At 36.8% G+C, this 18,761-nt stretch overlaps 1 protein-coding gene across 1 annotated transcript in view; it reads left to right on the forward strand.

Annotated features, from left to right (window-relative positions):
• The window catches only part of VAV3 (vav guanine nucleotide exchange factor 3), a 457,197-nt gene that overhangs the window by 405,423 nt on the left and 33,013 nt on the right, over nucleotides 1–18,761 (forward strand). Inside the window, exons 22-24 of the mRNA XM_069090495.1 lie at nucleotides 6,899–6,933; nucleotides 14,291–14,407; nucleotides 15,007–15,094. Coding sequence (XP_068946596.1) covers nucleotides 6,899–6,933; nucleotides 14,291–14,407; nucleotides 15,007–15,094 — 240 coding nt within the window. The remainder of the gene's footprint in view (nucleotides 1–6,898; nucleotides 6,934–14,290; nucleotides 14,408–15,006; nucleotides 15,095–18,761) is intronic.

Consider the following 18,761-nt stretch of genomic DNA (forward strand, 5'->3'; position numbering starts at 1 on the left):
ACCCAATGACCAAGGGAGCCTTGAATTGTTGGCCAATCACTGAGAGTCAGTGATATGGGTTTAAGGCATGGTTGAGTTTTGAATCCCAAGGGGCTTTATCAAAACCTGGTTTTCCAGAGCTCTATTTTAAGAAATCATAAATGAGGGGCAGCTGAGTAGCACAGTGAATAGAGCACAGGCCCTGGAGTCAGGAGGACCTGCATTCAAATCCTACCTCAGACACTTAAAACTTATTCGCCCAGTGACATTGGGCAAGTCACTTAACCCCAATTGCCCTGCCCTCCCCCCTCCAAAACAAACAAACAAAAAGAAATCATAAATGAAACTACATGGAGTGAAAAAGTTCATTGTCCCAGTTATTTTTTTTTCCCAGTTATTTTTTTATTTTTTTAAGCAATCAGGGTTAAGTAACTTGCTCAAGGTTACACGGCCAGTTATTTCTGGGTGTGGTGCTGACTGAGTGTCTGAGCCCGGGATTCGATCTCCAGGTCGTCCCAACACTGGAGCTGGTGCTCTTACTCGCTGTGCTACCTGGCTGCCCCATCCCAGTTATTTTTTAATAATAGATTAAATAAGTTGGGAAGAGAAAAAAAAATCTATCCCATAAATCCCAAGATATCTTGTGAGGTTTCAGTGATCAAAATTTATGTTCCTTTGGGCAGAGCACCTACAAGTAAGTAAAGTCTAATTCTCCATGTGGACAGTTCCTGCCTGTACTACTAGCTGGCTGCCCACCCACAAAGTATGGAGCATCTTTATTTGTAGGGATAATATATGCAATGCCCACCTTGTGGGGTGACTGGGAGCACTGAATGAGATAAGACTTTGAAAAACTCTAAGTGTTGATGAACACCGTTGTCATTTTGATTTTCCTTAAAGAGTAGCTGCTGTAATTTCCTAAAAGCTCTGGGTTGTCCTGAGACCACCATAAATGATTTTCTTTTATACGTGAGGTAGAAGATATTTTGGGGAAATGGAGGGACTCGTAACTTGCCCAAAGTTACACAGCTAGTTTTTGTGTGGGTGTTCAGTGTCTGAGGCCAGAACCGAACCTGGGTCCTGAGAAACTGGATTTTAATCACAAGCCAGTAACTCTTCTGAAAATGAAAGACATCATTGTGTACTACAAATTCAATACAGTTCATTCTAGGTGAGTGATTACTGAGCCTTTCTATACCTTCTCCCCAATTATTAGCACTCTTTATTTTGTTATGTTTAATAGAAATTTTTTAGTTTATTTTTGCCCATAAAGCATTTATTTTCTCACACTCTCCCACCTCAAACAGTAACATTAAAATCCTCTCAACAAATATGCCTAGTCAAGTGAGGCAAATTCTTTCATTGGCCGTGTCTAAAAATACACACCTCACTTAGCATTTTGAGTGCATCACCTTTCTGTCAGGAGGTGGGTTAGCGTGTTTCAACTTTGGTCCTCTGGAGTCATAGCTTGTGATTTCATTGAATAGAATAATAAAGTCTTTCAAAGATTTTTTTTTTATTATTGTATAAATTGTTCTTCTGCTCACTTTACTCTGCATCAGTTCAAACAAGTTTTCTCAGGTTTCTGTGAAATTGTCCATTTCATCATTTCTTATGGTACAACAATACCCCATTCCATTCATATGTTATAACTACTGTTTAACCTCCCCACTAAGGAGGAGCCACCCTAATTAAAAGTTTTTTTCTACTACAAAAGAGTTATTATAAATATTTTGTACATATGGGTCTTTTTCTTCTTTCTTTGATCTTTTTTTGTGATACAGGCTTAGTAATTGTATCACTGAATCAAAGAGAAAGCAGAGATTAGTGATTTAGGGGAGCATATTTTAAAATCGTTTTCCAGAATAATTAATTCACAGTTCCACCAGTGGTGAACTAGTGCCCATGTTTTCCAACAGCCCCTCCCACATTTGCCATTTTCCTTTTTTAAAAAAATTTTCCAGTTTGAAAGGTGTGAGGTGGAACCTCGAGAGCTTGCCATAAAAGTGCTTTGATTCACATCGTTCGTTATTAGTGATTTGAAACACTTTGTTATATGGTTTTTGATAGATTGGGTTTCTTCCTTTGAAAACTGCTTAATTTTATCCTTCAGCCATTGAATAGCTTTTATTCATATAAATTTGAATCAGTTCCTTATACATCTTGAATATGTGACTTTTATCAGAAAAAAACCTTCCTCTGAAGATTTTTTTCTCCAGTTACTTGCTTCCCTTCTAATTTTAATTACATTGGTTTTATTTGCACAATTAAAAAAAACCTATGTAATCAAAATTGACCATTTTATTTTCTGTGATTCTATCCCTCATTTGGTTGTGAATTCTTCCTTTATTCATGGATCTGATAAGTAATTTATTTCTTAAACCTTTAATTTGCTTATTATATCATATTTTATATCTGTCATATATACATACACATACACACATATACATACATACATACACATATACATTTTGTATATGTGTGTATATTTATATATATATATATCTGTTTTCTTAGCATATTGTGTAAGATATTTGTCTTTACCTAATTTCTGCCAGACTGCTTTCCAATTTTCTTAGCAATTTTTGTCAAATAGTGGGTCTTTTCCCCAGTAAGTAGTATCTTTGAATTTACCAAACAGTAGTCTACTGTGTCCATTTGCTTTTGTATGCTCTATGCCTAATTTATTCCGCTGGTTGACCTTTCTACTTTCTAACCAGTACCTAATACTTTTGAAGATTGACTGCTTTGTAGTACAGCTTGAGACCTGGTAATGCCAAACTCCCTTCTTTCCCCCACTCCCGGCCCCTCCCCTTATTATCTTCCTTGAGATACTTGAACTTTCATTCTTCCATATGGATTTTGTTATTTTTTTCTAACTCTATAAAGTAATCCTTTGGTTGTTTGAATGGTTATAGCACTGAATAAATAAATTAGTCATTTTTTAGTATATTGGCATAACTAAGCCCTAAATAATTAAAGTTATTCTAATTTTTTTTAGCTCTGTCTTTATGTAAATAATATTTTGTAGTTGTATTCATATAGTTCCCTGGTATGTCTTGGTAGATAGATTGTAAAATATTTTATACATTCTGTACTTATACTGAATAAATGAGATTCACTTTTCTATTTCTTTCTGGGTTTTGTTGATAATATGCAGGAATGCTGAAGATTAATGTAGATATATTTTATATCTTCTAACTGCTGAATTTTTTTAATTTTTAAAATTGATTTGTGAGGGTTCTCTGGATAAACCATCATATTATCTGCAAAAATACACTCCAAACAATAGTTTTCTCTTTGGCCGTATTTATTCTTTGATTTCTTTTTCTTATCATATTGCTATACCTAGTATTTTTAGCACTATGTCTAAAAAGTAATGTTAATAATAGATGCTTTTTCCTTCTTGAAAATATTTTTATTCATTTCCATGTTTTCCATTTTCTTGTATACATACGGTATCCCTTTACTGTGATGTCAAATCCTTGAATAGAGGTAGGGTTTTTCTTTTGTAGTATTCCAGAGACTAATCATTTTAGGTGCATAAAAAGTGTTTGTTGAATTGAAGGACCCTGTACTTGCACTTCAGTTCTGGCCCTGAGATTTTAAGTTGTATGTCCTTGGACAAATCACTTTCTATATCAAGTCTTAGTTTCTTTATCTATAAAATAAAGATAATAAAGTTTTCATCATCCTAAAAGGCAGTATAACATAGAACTTTGAAGAACTAAGAAGGCCTAGTACATCTCTCACACGTACTGATTATATGGTCCTAGACAGGTTACTTAACTTTTCTGTGCCCTATGCAACTCTCTTGGTCCAAATTAGTATGAATAAGAAATCCCGTGAAGTGGTCACATTATTGGAATTCACACTAGTTATTTCCAATAGTTTGGAACCAATGACCCTATTTCATATAATGATAATTTAGAATAGTGGGAATTCATTTTAGGAGGATTCATCCTTGGCACTCATCAGGACCTAGCAGAGGTATTATATGCTGTAGAAAAGGTACCAACCTGCTTTGGTAGATGAAGTTGCTGCATCAGGACTTTCTTATACCGATGAAATAAATTACAGTCCCAGTACCTATCTGTGTCACACTAACTACCTTATAGATTCTTTTTGAGGACCAAATGAGATAATGCATGTAAATTATAAAGTAGTACATAAATGTAGGCCATGATTATAATAGCCTACATTTATGAATAATAACATTGAAAATCTAATAGCCTACATTTGTATAGTACTTTATAGGTTATGAATATAGCTATCATCATTAATACTTGTGTGAGCAATAGTGGAATAGATTATTTTCTATTTCTGAAATAAATTTAGCATAAGATAGCTACTATTAGAATCTGAAGATAGAATATTCGGGGTTTTTTATCTACTTCGAATATATTAGCTTATATGTAGACACTTGCTAAAACAAGGTTGTCATAGTTGGCATGTAGTAAAATAAAAATGAGTGATGTATATAGTGCAGACCAATTTTATTGTTAGTAACCAAAGGGATATTCTGCCCAGAGAGATAAATTGATTCTGCCCAACTCTTAACCTAGAAGGGCAAAATATAAATATCCTATTATGACAAATGATTCAGCCAATGACATGGTAACATCGATCAGATTTTCAAAGTGCTATAACTTTCACTATTATTATCAAGTGTAACAATCTTCATAACCATCCAATATCAAAATGCCCAGGAATAGCATAGAATGCATATATAAAAAGTCTTCGGGAATAAATGAAAAATGGCTGAGTCATCAGAATAGCTTATCTGTATCCCAGTCTTTATTTTAGGTGTTTATAAGCTCTTTCCCCCTCCTCTTTGCCATAAAGAGTCTAAGTCAGCAGATATTTTGATTACCATATGAATAATGTTAATTTCTGACTGCCCTTCTGCCCTCTAGTTGTTGTGGTTGTTTGATAGCTTTAATTAGACACTCAGAATATTTGATCTATTTACAGAAAACAATGTTTTTCGCTTTTTCTCTCTGAGATTCACATGGTGAAGAATAGAAAACTGAATATTTCTTAGCATTCTGGCCCTGTCAGACTCTTAAACCTAAGTTTGGAATTTGCATCAGTAATGGTGGTGAACAATTATTATCTCTACTCATTGAGCTGAAGAGAATGTCTAGTGCTTTATTCATAATTTATCTTTGTTTTTTTTTTCTCAGTAGAATTAAATAGCTTTACAAATAACTATGTAAATTTCATCAGCCTACACATTTGACTTAACACCTCTGCTCTTGGAGATATACTAGCAGCCACACAAATTATGTCCTATTTGCCCAGCCTATGTTATAATTCCCTTTGGGTAAGAATGGCACTGTATACTAATTTTTTCATGTGTTATTGATGGTTTTTTTTTTTTTTTAAAAACCATCACTATCATTAGCCGGCTAAGTGGTGTATTGGATAGAGTGCTGGATTTGAAGTCAGGAAGACCTGAGTTGAAATCCAGCCTTAGACACTCTTAGCTATTTTGACCCTGGGCAAGTCACTTAATTTCTCTCAGCATCAGTTTCCTTCTCTGAAAAATGGAGATAATAATAGCACCTACCTTTAGGGATTGTTATGATGGGATCAAATGAGATAACATGAAATTTTTAGGCATTATAAAAATGCTAGCTGTTATTATTAATATTGTTGTATATATTTATATATTATAATTTATTTACTATAAATTTAGAGTGTGGAATTTTTGGGAAGGGGAAATATAGTGATGCAGAAACTTCCATTTATAAGCTCTAAATATATTTTTACATACAGAGGGCAGTGCCATTGTGATTATAGACTATTTTTCTGCTTTCTGGTTAATCAGTCAGAGGGTATGTCTGTGTGTATGTATGTATGTGTATATATATATATATATATATATATAGTGTACCTTGTATAATACTGGTTTTTGTCTGTAGGATAGATTTATAAAATATGGTCACATTCACAATAAATCTTCATTTTTAAGTATAGACATGAAGTGGTTCCTATGATGCCCCCAGTTAGAGAACACAACTCTCTAGCAGTCAGCTAACGCTTGAGTTCCCAGGCTCTGTACCAGGAAAGATTTTCTATGCAGCTCCCATTGTAGCACCTTTGTGCTGCGAAAGGACACCAGGGAGCCATCCATCCTGCTACTGAAGTTGGCAACAGCAATAAAACGCACGGTCACACTTCTCCTGGCTAGATAGAATGCATTTCTCATAGTTCTGAAGGGAACCAAAGATGTGGCAGACATCAGCTCCTGCCATGCCCACTGCTGCCATGGTGGGATGACCACCTCCTCTTCCTTCTTGTCCTCTTCTTCCCCTCAAGAGTTCCAAAACTCCTGCCATAACCAAATCACGAGAACTCTTGACCTCCTGTCAGATGGCTGATCTCCTGGTAGTTTTCTCTCTTCCCAAACTGGAAACAGTCTCATATCCCAGGGATTTTATAGCCAGCCAACAAACCCTTACCAGATATTGTTACATTCAAATTAACAAAAAAAGCTAAGGACAGTTAAGTAAAATCAGTGGACTTATTGGTTCTATCTGACAGCATATGCCTCTTTCCGAACCTGTTGTCCACCACCCTAGCATGCTTCATTTTTAGTTCCTTAGCATCAAGATTGGTCATTGCTTTGATTTGAATTTTAGTTTCTTTTAGCCTTGTTTTCCTCTATATTCCAAAAAATATTTCTGAGATTGAACTCCCTAAGCTCTTAACCACCAAAACTCCTTCCAACTCTTTTATTCTATGAGTGCATATGTATAGAACAGAAGAGAAAGTGTGGCATAAAGGAGAGGTGACCTCAAAGTCATAAAGACCTGGGTTGACTGGATCTAGGATCAATAAAAATGAATTCATCATTCCTGACCAAATGCTTACAATAGTAACTTTGTTTTATTTTGCCTTTTTTACATAATAGGTGCCCAAACCAGTAGACTACTCTTGCCAGCCATGGTAAGTATTAAAAATATGTTTTATTTGTGATATATTTACCATATCTATATTTTGTGATTATTTATATATAAATTTATTTACTATAAATTTAGAGTGTGGAATTTTTGGAAAGGGGGAGTATGGTGATGTAGATACTTGCATTTGTAACCTCTAAATATATTTTTACATACAGGGGACAGTGCTATTATGATTATAGATTTTTTTCTGCTTTCCATTAATCAGTCAGAGGGTATGTCGGTATGTATGTATATATGCATCATATGTATGACTACGGGGTTCATAACTGCCGAGGAGGGGAACAATGAACACACTCAAATACCAGCTGTGTACCCTAGATTTAGAAAGACAGATTTCAAAGAGACGATCCAATTCAAGAATTTAAAAAAAAAATCTGACAGTATAATTGTGACTTATCTCAGTGAGTGAAAAAGGAAGAGCCTAAAAAGTCTGGTGTAGATACTTAGGGAGGTGTCTGATAAACTTAGATTTCAAAAGACCTTGTACAAAAGACAGAATCAAGCCATCAGCAAGTATTTAGTAAGCTTCTACTGTGTACCAGATACTGTGCTAGACAGATGCACATAAACTTTTCAGAATAGTGTCCAGAATGTTAATGTTGCAAATTAATTGAAGCTTGAAAAAAGAAATGCTAATGAGACAGAAAGAGATATTTTTAAAGCAATATTTGCAGCACTGTGTACACCTTTGAAAAAAGAAGTGGTGATAACTAGGTGTTTTCAAGTTGCTGCTAAGAAAAGGTTTTCCAACATAATGTCATTTCCTATTTTTGTTAGGTTTACTAGGCTGGAAAATCAAGTCAATGACATATATTTCATTTGACATCTGAATTTTTAGAATAGATGGCAAAGTGGATAGCATGGTAGGTCTAGAGTCTGGAAGATTCATCTTCCTGAGTTAAATCTGACCTCAGACGCTTATTAGCTGTGTGACTCTGGGCGAGTCACTTAACCCTATTTGCCTCAGGTTCCTCATCTGTAAAATGGCAAACTACTCCAGTATCTCTGCCAAGAAAACCCCAAATGGGGTCACAAAGAGTCAGACATGACTGAAAAATGACAGAACAATAAAAACAAAAGTTTATAAGCCTGTTCAACTAATTTGTTGTTTGGTCAACTAATTTAGCTAGATCAACAACTAACTACCTGTAAGAAACGGAACAGATTTGTTCATCAGGCAGGAGTTTGGACAGAATGAGTTCCAAAACCCCTTCCAGATCTAAGATTCTTTTATTCTGTGTGTGCGTATGTATAGAATGGAGGAGAAATTGTGGCATGACAGGAGAGGTGACCTCAAAGTCAGGAAGACCTGGGCTGAAGTTCTGACTCTTGACATGTACAGGCTGAGTGGCCCATGAGTAGGCTGGAGGCCTATTCACTGAATGGGCATTACCTCACTTAGAGTGAGAACCTGAAAAGACCTTAACCTACAAGGGCCAGGGTTTCCTACTGCATCCAGAGCCATCTCCAGTCTTCCCAATGAGTATCTGGTCACTGGATCCACATGGCTCTAGAGAAGAAAGTGAGGCTGGTGACTTTGCACAGCCCTTCCTCATTCAAATCAAAGTCAACTGCAAGTCATGTCACCATCTCCCTGATGTCACAGTCCTCTTCAAGAACAAAGGACAAGCACAACTTCTTTGACCCCCAGCCAACTAGCCTATGAGTTGATGGTCTTCATGAAGAGAGGGCATTTCTTCATTTTGAGCTCTCTACACTGATCAGATCATAGAATCAGAGCCCAAGAAAAAAGTAGCATCCCTGAAAGCCCCCCATATCCAGTGTATACATGAATATCCCTATGTAAGTATAGCACTGACTCTAAAATATGCATTGATGAACATAAACCATATAGGATTTGCAGTTTCTGAAGTACAGGTCCCAGAACTATGTTTAGTTAAATTTTGTTTGTGCTGTAATCCTAAATCGCCCTTGAATTAAAAAAAAAAACCACACACACAAGCCTATAAAGTGATGAAAAAAGAATGGTATATATTTTCATGCTTAACAAAAGTGACTAAAACAGGTTCTGAAACACCTGTTATGTTTTTAAAGATAGTTGATTAAAATATCAGAAAAATCACTATTTTTAAAAAATCAGATGGGATAGAACACCCGGATACTCTGGATGATTTTGGTACAGTAATGGAGGTGGGACTCGATGTCATCTTTGCACTTATACCCATACTGGGAGATGCTATTGTGATTATGCATGAGGAGCTTGTGCCATGGACCTGGCCTGAATCAAATATCCAGTACCACCACCTCCATGGGTTATTCCTCCTCTGCCTCTGCTGACGTTCCCTAATGCACATACTACAACAAAGATAAAAAGAAAGTCTCTGTGAACGCCACCATCCCACCCCACCACAGCCTCCACCATTTCCTCCTCTGCAGGCACCCCCTGACTCACATAACATGATTTGCTTGCACCCAATGTGCAGTCTTAACTGTCCCCAAACCTACATCAAATCATGGTTGATTCCTTCAAGTACCCCAAGCCTTTGGAGCAGCAGCAAACTTTCTATGCTTGACCTTCCTCAATGTCCTGATAGAAATGCCATTTCAGGTGCCTGTTCTTTCATCAGTGGCTTCCTTTGCAGAGCAGATATCTTCCCTTCCACTGGAAAGGCAATATCTGGGTGCCTTCCTGTCTCTGTCCCTGAAAAATCCCCAACCTTTTTTCACAGTCAATGTTCATTGAAAGTCTAGATCCCCATTATTTAAAATAACTAGATATTTTCTTAATGGTCTGAAAGCTAAAAGATAGAAAAGCAAATGGAATTTCTAGATTTGCCCAGGTCTAGCTCAGTTTACTCATATAGTTGCTACCTGGGTTATTTGAGTGTTTATCCAATAATCTTAGCTAGTTGTTTTTGCTTAATCAAGGCTAACAACAACTTTGAGTGAACCTGCAATGTATTCCTGATCCACACCCTTCCTTTTCATTGGCCCCATTCTGGCCATTGGCTATCTGCTATCCCTGATCCCTCTAGGGAACTTGGAAATTGAAGTTGCTCAAGGGTTTGACATGAGACAGTGGCAGAAATAGGATTCTTCTGTGCCATATTCCATCTGGATGAAAGTGAGATTCTCATTTCCCTGGAAATCTAAGTGGAAATCATAATAAAAAATGAGTAAGACACTTGGAAAATAGTGTCAATAACATAGATGATCAAGTTGAAAATCTCTGGGGGAAAAACCTACCTATAATAATGGAAAGATAAAGTTTCTTTTTCTTCCTCTACTCTAGGGAGTCCTTATGTTTTGTTTGTCATGGACCCCCTTCACTATTTAATAATGCCCATGGACCCTTGCTCAGAAAAATGTTTTTAAGTAATTGGATGAAATGCTAAATGTCAGTGAGAGGTTTGTGAAAATGAAGATGTAACTTTTTTTCCCAACCAAGTTCATGGACTCTTTGAAATCTATCCATAGATCCCTTGGTGGTTTGTGAACCCCAGGCTAAGAATCCTAGCTTAGTCATTACCGCCATGTCATTACTGGGTGTTGCAGTCACAAAGGTAATGATTTCAGAGGCAAAAACTAAATGAGGCTGAAAATGAGATGCACTTTACAAAATAAATAAATCCATTAAGAGCCTGGGAATTCAGGGCACAAGGGAGCAGCCTGTATAACTCTTGCATTGTATGCTTGCCAAAATGTAGGACTTCATGGTAATTTTGATCTCTTATAGTGAATAATATTACTGCTTATGACTAACAAGACAAATGAAATAAAACATTTTGAAGACCCTTATTATTTCAGCCACAGAAAGATGAGGATAAAGAAAGAATCTTTCAGGGATGAAGAGAGATAAAAATTCCATATGAGATGCTCAGTATTATTTTCTTCCTGATCATTCCAAATAGAGAAAAAAAGAACTCTGAACCAAACATGCATTTTCTTTTGTTTTTTGCATCTTTTAAAAAACTTTTTATCAATCTTTTGTATGTACCAGTACACATATACACACACATATATCTCACCATAGTTTTCTCCCAGTATTCTTCCCTCTGCTTTCCAAAGAGCCATCCCATATAACAAATAGTATTTTTAAGGCAAAAAAAGAGAAAGAGAAAAAAATCAACACAATTAATTAATACATTAAAAATGTGTGAAAATATATGCATTCTGCAATACATATGGACCTCTAACCTCTGCAAAAGAATGAGTTGAGTTAGGGTCTCATAGCTCTTCTTTTGAGTCCTACTTGTTCTTTATAATTTTGCAACATTCACTTTTGATTGTTGTGTGTGATTGGTGGGGGATGGGGTTGTCCTTTCCTTCTATACTGTGGTCATTGTATATATTGCTTTCTTGACTGCTTACTTCACTCTGCATCAGTTCGTATAGATCTTTCTGTGCTTTTCTGTATTCATCACACACATACTTTCTTAAAGCAAAGTGATGTCCCATTACATTCATGTGCCACAATTTATTTATCCATTCTCCAACTGATAGATATCAACTTTTGTCAAACATACTTTCATAAGGAATAGCCTTGTGAAAGCTGGAGTAGGGACTCATAACATTTGCTTGTTAACTCCTTGTTGGATGTTATGAATGTTCATCAATGTTCAACTGCCCTGGATTTATTTCCTCCTTAAAAAGTCACCTTGACTTGAAACATGATCATTTTCAAGTTGGGGGAAATGAATATCTCAGAACTTATTAACATAATTATTCCTTCAGTCAAATCAAGTTTTCTTGTGGGCTAGACCATCTCAATTGCAATAGCCAGGTTTGAACTTGCAAAATTGAATGGGAGATTAAGGCAATTATGAAAATAATTGAGATAAAGTTATTTTCAAAAGTAACTTTATCTGAATTACCCAGGTATTTGAAGTAATTGTTTTTTACGAGGTGGTGATGGTGGTGGGAGATTTTTCTGGAGAATTGGTATAGTACTGCATGTTGCTTTAGGTGCAAAAATGTGGACGTAGAATAATGATTATCTGGTTAGTCTTATTTTTGTTTTTTTTTCTGTCCTTGTTTTGCATGGGGAAGCAGACTGTGTTTCCTGTTAGCAACACAGGTGGAGAGAGATTACCAGTGGCAGCCATAAGGGTAGTGATAGCAGGAGTATCAGCAGCAGCAGCTTTAGGAACTCTTAGCCTATAGATAGTATGAGGATGGAGCATCTGGTCAGAAAGAGAATACAGGGGACCTTTTGCTGACATTGGGTCTAGCTGGCACTGATTGGCAACAGTATTGTCCATAAGCACTTCTGGGTCACAGTTCCAGGGTGAAGAGGGACACTTGTCATCAGTCACAAACCAGCAGAGGACCTGGTTGCAATTCTGGAGTGGTGTAGAGCACTAGCACTTGCAGCCCCAGGAAAGCAGGGACCTGGTCACAATTCCAGAGTTAAGAGAAATGCTAGAACTTGCAGTTACAGAGGAACAGGGACCCTATCTGGGTAAAGATCAGAACACACCAGGAAAGCAGTAAGAAAACCTCTCCCCAGACTGTAACACTTTGGAAGCACCAAAAACTTGAAGATCCTAAGAACTAGTTTAGAAAACAGCAGCATGGAAAAGACTGAAACTTGGAACAGTTCCCCATGCTCAGAAGAGCAGAGCCCAACTTTAGCACAAGATTCAAAGTCAAGGAATAGGCTAGAAAATGAGTAAACAGCAAAACAAAAAAGAACTTTGCCATAAAAACCTACTATGGTGGCAGAGAAGATGAATATATAAACTAAGAAGAAGACAGCTACAGACACATCCTCAGAGAAAAATGCTAATTGGACCTATGACCAACAAGAATCCCTAGAAGTGTTAGAGAGGTAAGAGTGATAGAGGAAAAATTGGGAAAAGAAATGAGAGTAATACAAGAAAATTATGAAAAGAGAATTAACAGCTTGATAAAAGAGACATAAAAATACCCCAAAATAACACCTTAAAAATTGGCCTGATGACAAAAGAGGCACAAAAATTCACTGATGAAAACAACTCCTTAAAAAGCAGAAATAGGTTAAATGGAAAATTTGTAGAAAAATTCACTGAAGAAAAGAACTCCTTAAGAAGCAGATTTGATCAAATAGAAAAAGGTATAAAAACTTATTCAAGAAAAATAATTCCTTAAAAATAAGAATTGAGCAAGTGGAAGTTAATGACTCCATTAACACACACAACCCAATCAAAGTCAAAAGATTGAAAAATAGAAGAAAATGCAAAATATTTCATTGAAAAAGCAACTGACCTGGAAAACAGTTCGACATCATATTTCAAGAAATTATAAAAAAAATCTGTCCCAATATCTTAGATCCAGAGAATAAAGTAAAAATTGAAAGAATCCACCAATCACCTCCTGAAAGAGATCCCAAAATGAAAGCTCCCAGGAATATTATAGCCAAATTCCAAAACTCCAGGTCAAGGAGAAAATCTTGCAAGCAAACAGAAAGAAACAATTCAAATATCATGGAGCCATAGCTAGGATCACAAAAGATTTGTCAGCTTCCACATTAAAGGAGCTGAGAGCTTGGAATGTGATATGTTTTGCATGATTTCACATATTTAATTTATATCATTTTGCTTGCTTCTTCAGTGGGTGAAGGAGGTGTGAGGAAGGAGGGAATTTGAAATTCAATTTAAAAAAATGTTAAAATAAATAATTTTTAAAAATAAGGAGGATTGGGAAAGGATTCTTGTAGAAGGTGGAATTTTAGCTGAGACTTGGAGAAAGACAGTAAAGACAAGAGAAAGAGACAAGGAGGGAGAATATTCCAGGCATAAGCAACAAGTGATGAAAATGCAAACATAATGGAAGATGGCGTGTCTTGTGCAAGTAACAGCAAGGAAGCCGAGGTTACTGCCTCATAAAGCATAATGTGGGGAGTAAGAAGACTAAAATGGGATCAAATTATGAAGGTCTTCCAAAACCAAAAATGAAATCTTCTGTTGATTAGTTGAAGGACTGCTTTACGTGATTGAGAAACCTTATCTCCATTGAAGGTAACTTAGAGAAGTTGTACAGTAGATGTCCCTGATTTGAACAGGTTTTCACCCAGACTATTCCAGACCTGTATAAATATCTATTCAGTTTCAGTTTCAAGGGAAGGATTTTTCCAAAACCCATCACTTTTTATTCCCCTAACTTTATGACGTAAAGTTGGAAGATGATGTGTCATATTTGAAGAACTGTATGGAGGCCAGTGCTGCTAGATTGAAGAGTGGATGGAAGGAAGTAAAGGATATAAAATGAATCGGACAATGAAATCACAATTAGGAGAGAACTAACAAACCTCTCAGATCTGCTTTAGGACAAAAGCATCGTCTTAATCCCTGCTGTGTCTAAGTACATTCACAGTATCTGTCTGCTATTGTTTCTTACAGGTATGCAGGAGCAATGGAAAGACTGCAGGCAGAGACTGAACTTATTAATCGGGTAAATAGTACTTATCTTGTGCGACACAGGACCAAAGAGTCAGGAGAATACGCAATTAGCATTAAGTAAGTGGGACAAGAACTTTACAGAAATTACAAATTTCCTGTGGTCATAAATGCTTAGACGGTCTGATATGTATAATACTGGTACTGGTGCTGAAAATGGGGGGGATCTAATTATACTAGTGGTAATGCATAGCCAGACAGTTCATTAATACATAAAAATATCTGTTAGAAAAAAACTAATAAATGCTATATGGGCTGCTAATTGGTATATTACACTTCCTTCATGTTCAGACATTTTAATGGAAAATTTGTGTTAGCAGGTTCTAGCTATGAAAATTACTAGATGGTTCTTTTGGTGTTTCTACATCCATTCTTAATGGAGACTTGGGAAATGAATGTGGTTTAGCGATTGACTTAAAGATTGACTCCTTGTGTCATTTTCTTGTGATCTTTTCCCTATCTCTAGATGCTGGCTGCATCTTCAGCCATATTCTAGTAAATGTATTTTGTTAATTAGCTGTCAACAATGTATTGGCATAGGTATACATTTTGTCTTTGGAATTAATTCCTGTAATGTTATTGGGGCATGCCCTCTGGTAATTATTGATCTGGGCTGATTAAAAACACATTTATATTCATAAGTTATGCATTGCCCACAGGTACAATAATGAAGCAAAACACATCAAGATTTTAACAAGAGATGGCTTTTTCCACATTGCAGAAAATAGGAGATTTAAAAGTTTAATGGTAAGCATTGATTAGGTTCTTTCTCTTCAATGTGCAACACAGTCTCAATGTTAATTCTATGCCTTCCCAGAAGTTTGGCATCCTGAAAAGTTATTAAAGGAGAAACATCTATTATTTTGCAGTGAGCTCAGTCATATTTCAAGGTTTGACTTCACAGAATGTTTATGGGAAGAGCTAAATTAAAAAAAAACTTTCTTGCTTAAATATTTGGGGATACCATTAATTTGCACCACATTTCCAATCTGTTTCTCTTTCTTAAACATCCTGAGCATTCTATTCCATCCTCATCCATCACAGAGTCAGAGAAGTCAGAGGTGGATGGAACTTTAAAAGATAATGTGGTTTCTATAGAATGAATGCTAGATTTGGAAGACCAGGGTTCAAATCCCAACTCTGTTCTTTATTATTTCTGTGACCTTGGGCAAGTGAAGTTAGACTTTTTAGACATTGATTTCCTGATCTGTAAAATGAGGGATTTGGATTAGTTAGTCAGTCAGCAAACTTTTATTAAATACTTTATACCTTTATGTATGCTTTCTGTGTGCACTATGCCAAGTTGTAAGGATACGGAGAAAGGCAAAAACAAGGACCTTAGGTTCAAATGGGGGTGATAACACGTAAATAACTAGGTGTATACAAAACATCCACAGGATAGATGAAGAGTAGGGCAGCTAGGTTGGTGCAGTGGATAAAGTGTTGGGCCTGGAGTCAGGAAGACTCACCTTCCTGAGTTCAGATCTGGCCTCAGAAAATTACTAGCTGTATGACCCTGGGCAAGTCACTTTACCCTGTTTGCCTCAGTTTCCTCATCTGTGAAATGACCTGGAGGAGGAAATGGCAAACCACTCCAGTGTCTTTGTCAAGAAAATCTTAAATGGGTTTGAATAGTCAAGGCATGACTGAAATGATTGAACAACAATAGAGACTGAAAATATTTCTAGAGGGGAAGGCGCTAACACGTTGAAGGGAGGGGGTGAAGAAAGACCTGCGGAAAGTGAGATTTAAGCTGAGTCTTGAAGATAGCCAGGAAAACCAACGGGTGGAGGTAAGAGGGCAACTTTCTAGGCATGGAGGACATCCAGTGCCAGCATATGAAATTGGTAGATGAAGTGTCACTTTTGAAGAAATGTAAAGAGGCCAGTATTTTATATTTGAGCTTGGAGGCAATAGGGAAGTAGAAGGCTTTATTGAAGAGGGGTGTGACATGGTCAGAATTAGGCCTTATGAAGATTAGTTTGATTGCTGAGTGGAGGGTGAATTGGAGTAAGGAAAGATGTGAGACAGAAAAACTAACCAGCAGGCCATAGCAGTAATCCAAGTGTGAAGTGACGAGGGTCTGAACCAAGATGGTAACAAAGTCAAAAAAGAGAAGTCAGTGAGTTCATAAAGTTTAATAGTTAATAGTAAAGCAAAAACTAGAAACCGGGCTTCCATATTTTGGCTTTAGTACCTTTCATTGTACCGGGCTACTTTTTGTAGGTGTATATTGTTGTAGGGAATGTATATTGTTTTTATTAACAGCTTCAGCAAAACATGATTAGAAAACTACTAAAGCTCTTCCTTCCATACTCCTTCTCTTGCTGATGCCACGTACTTCCATAGCTTTAACTTATATCTATACCTTTGATCTCTGCCCTGAGCTCAGGACCCATTTTTGCTGCTTGTGGGGAATCTCCAGTTAGATGTTTTATTGACCCCTAACTCTGAGTCAGAGGATGTCAGATGCATCTTTAGAAGCCACCTAACCCAGGGCAGCTATTTGGCACAGTGAATAGATCACGAGCCTTGGAGTCAGGAGGACCTGAGTTCAAATCCGGCCTCAGACACTTAACACAGAAACTAGCCATGTGACCTTGGGCTAGTCATTTAACCCCAATTGCCCTCCAAAAAGCAAAAAAAAAAAAAAAAAGAAGCCACCTAACCCAACCCAGACTTAAAATAGAGTGCCCTTTGCAGAATCCCCAACTAGTGGTCATCTGAGCTCTTTAGAATCTCTCTCTAAAACTGAGTCTGATCAGCAGTAATAATAGCTTTATTCCTTCTGCCATAATACTATTCTTAATCATCTCTTTCTGTCAGCCTCATTTGTAATATCAAAACCTTAGAACTGAAAGCAGTCTTAAAGAACATCTGATTCAACCCTCTCACTTTACAGATGAGGAAATGGAGGCCCAGAATTGTGAAATGACTTTCCCTATGTCACAGAACTGGGTCCTGAAGCCAGTTCTTTTGACTCTTCGAATATGTTCCTTTTTCCTATGCCATTCTGACTCCCATTCTTTTAAGTCACAGCAATGGTCTCTTGACCAGTCTTTCCATCTCCAGTCTGCCCTATGATCTGTTCTCTACAAACTTCATAATCTAACATTCCAGGTCTTTTCATACTCTTAGCTCCTACCCACCTTTGCTTTCATACTGTGCCCTTTCATGTTTGGGATAGATAAGACAATTTGGACTATTCAATGTCACATGCACACACTCATACTTTCCTGCCTCTGTGTCATTTCTGTGTCCTCTGACATGTTTTTCCTCTATTCTAATCCTATTTGTCCTTGAAGACCTAGCTTAAGTGATGTCTCTTCATATTTCAGGGTTTGCCTTCTTTGAAGGTTTATGAGGCCATTTGGATTTTTGAAATTAATTGATTAAGTATCTGGAGCATATCATTAATTTGCAGCCAGTTTCAATCTGTTTTTCTGCCTTCATTCCATGGGCTCTTCTTCACCTTAATCAGTTCATAAAATTAGAGAATGTTAGAGATGGATGGAAGCTGAAGTGGGGTACTATGATTCAATAAAAAGAATGCTGCTAGGTGATACAGTGGATAGAGCACTGGCCCTGGAGACAAGAGGACCTGAATTCAAATCTGGCCTCAGAGACACTTACTAGTTGTGTGTCCTTGGACAAGTCACCTAACCTGATAGCCTCTAGAAAAAAGAAAGAATGAATGGACGAATGAATGCTGAATGTACAAAGGAGTAAATTGAGGTCACTAGAAGTTGGATGACCTTCATGACCACATGGGTAATGTAGGAGCCAAAAACTGAGCCCAGATCCAGGACCATTTCCATAGCACCATGCTACTTTTCAATACTGCTGTAAGCTAAGTGGTTACATCACCATAATTGTTTCAACACCAACCTAGCAGGATTGTTGGGAGGAAAAAAATCCTATGTAAGCCTTAAAGTACTATTGAAAGCTGTGTTGTTAAATCATTTTATAGTATTGGTAACAGTTGTGTGCATGTGTATTTGAGTAAGAAAAGCAGAGATAAGATTCCAAATTTTCCTTTAGAAATGAATTCCTAATACCACTTTCAAATTGAGACAGGTTTATTTTGAAGTGATAAGACATTTGGAGAGAGTACCTCAGATACATTTTTCATATTGTGCTAAGTATTTTGCATTGCATCATTATACGTTGCTCACTCAATATATCATTCATTGAAGCATCGATCAAATGATACACAACACCCTTCCAGAAAACATCTAAAGCATTTTGCAAATAATATTAAAGTCTAAACCAGTAGTGAAAAGTTTCACAAATCACCCTGAAAATAAATGTTCATCTTCCTCCCTCCCTCCCTTCTTCCCTCCCTCTTCCTCCCTCCTTCCCTCCCTCTTCCTTCCTTCCTTCCTTCCTTCCTTCCTTCCTTCCTTCCTTCCTT

Source organism: Petaurus breviceps, unplaced genomic scaffold, assembly GCF_028583685.1.
Source record: "Petaurus breviceps papuanus isolate PSGF00001 unplaced genomic scaffold, PetGlider_PUasm1.0 186, whole genome shotgun sequence".
Taxonomy (NCBI): domain Eukaryota; kingdom Metazoa; phylum Chordata; class Mammalia; order Diprotodontia; family Petauridae; genus Petaurus; species Petaurus breviceps.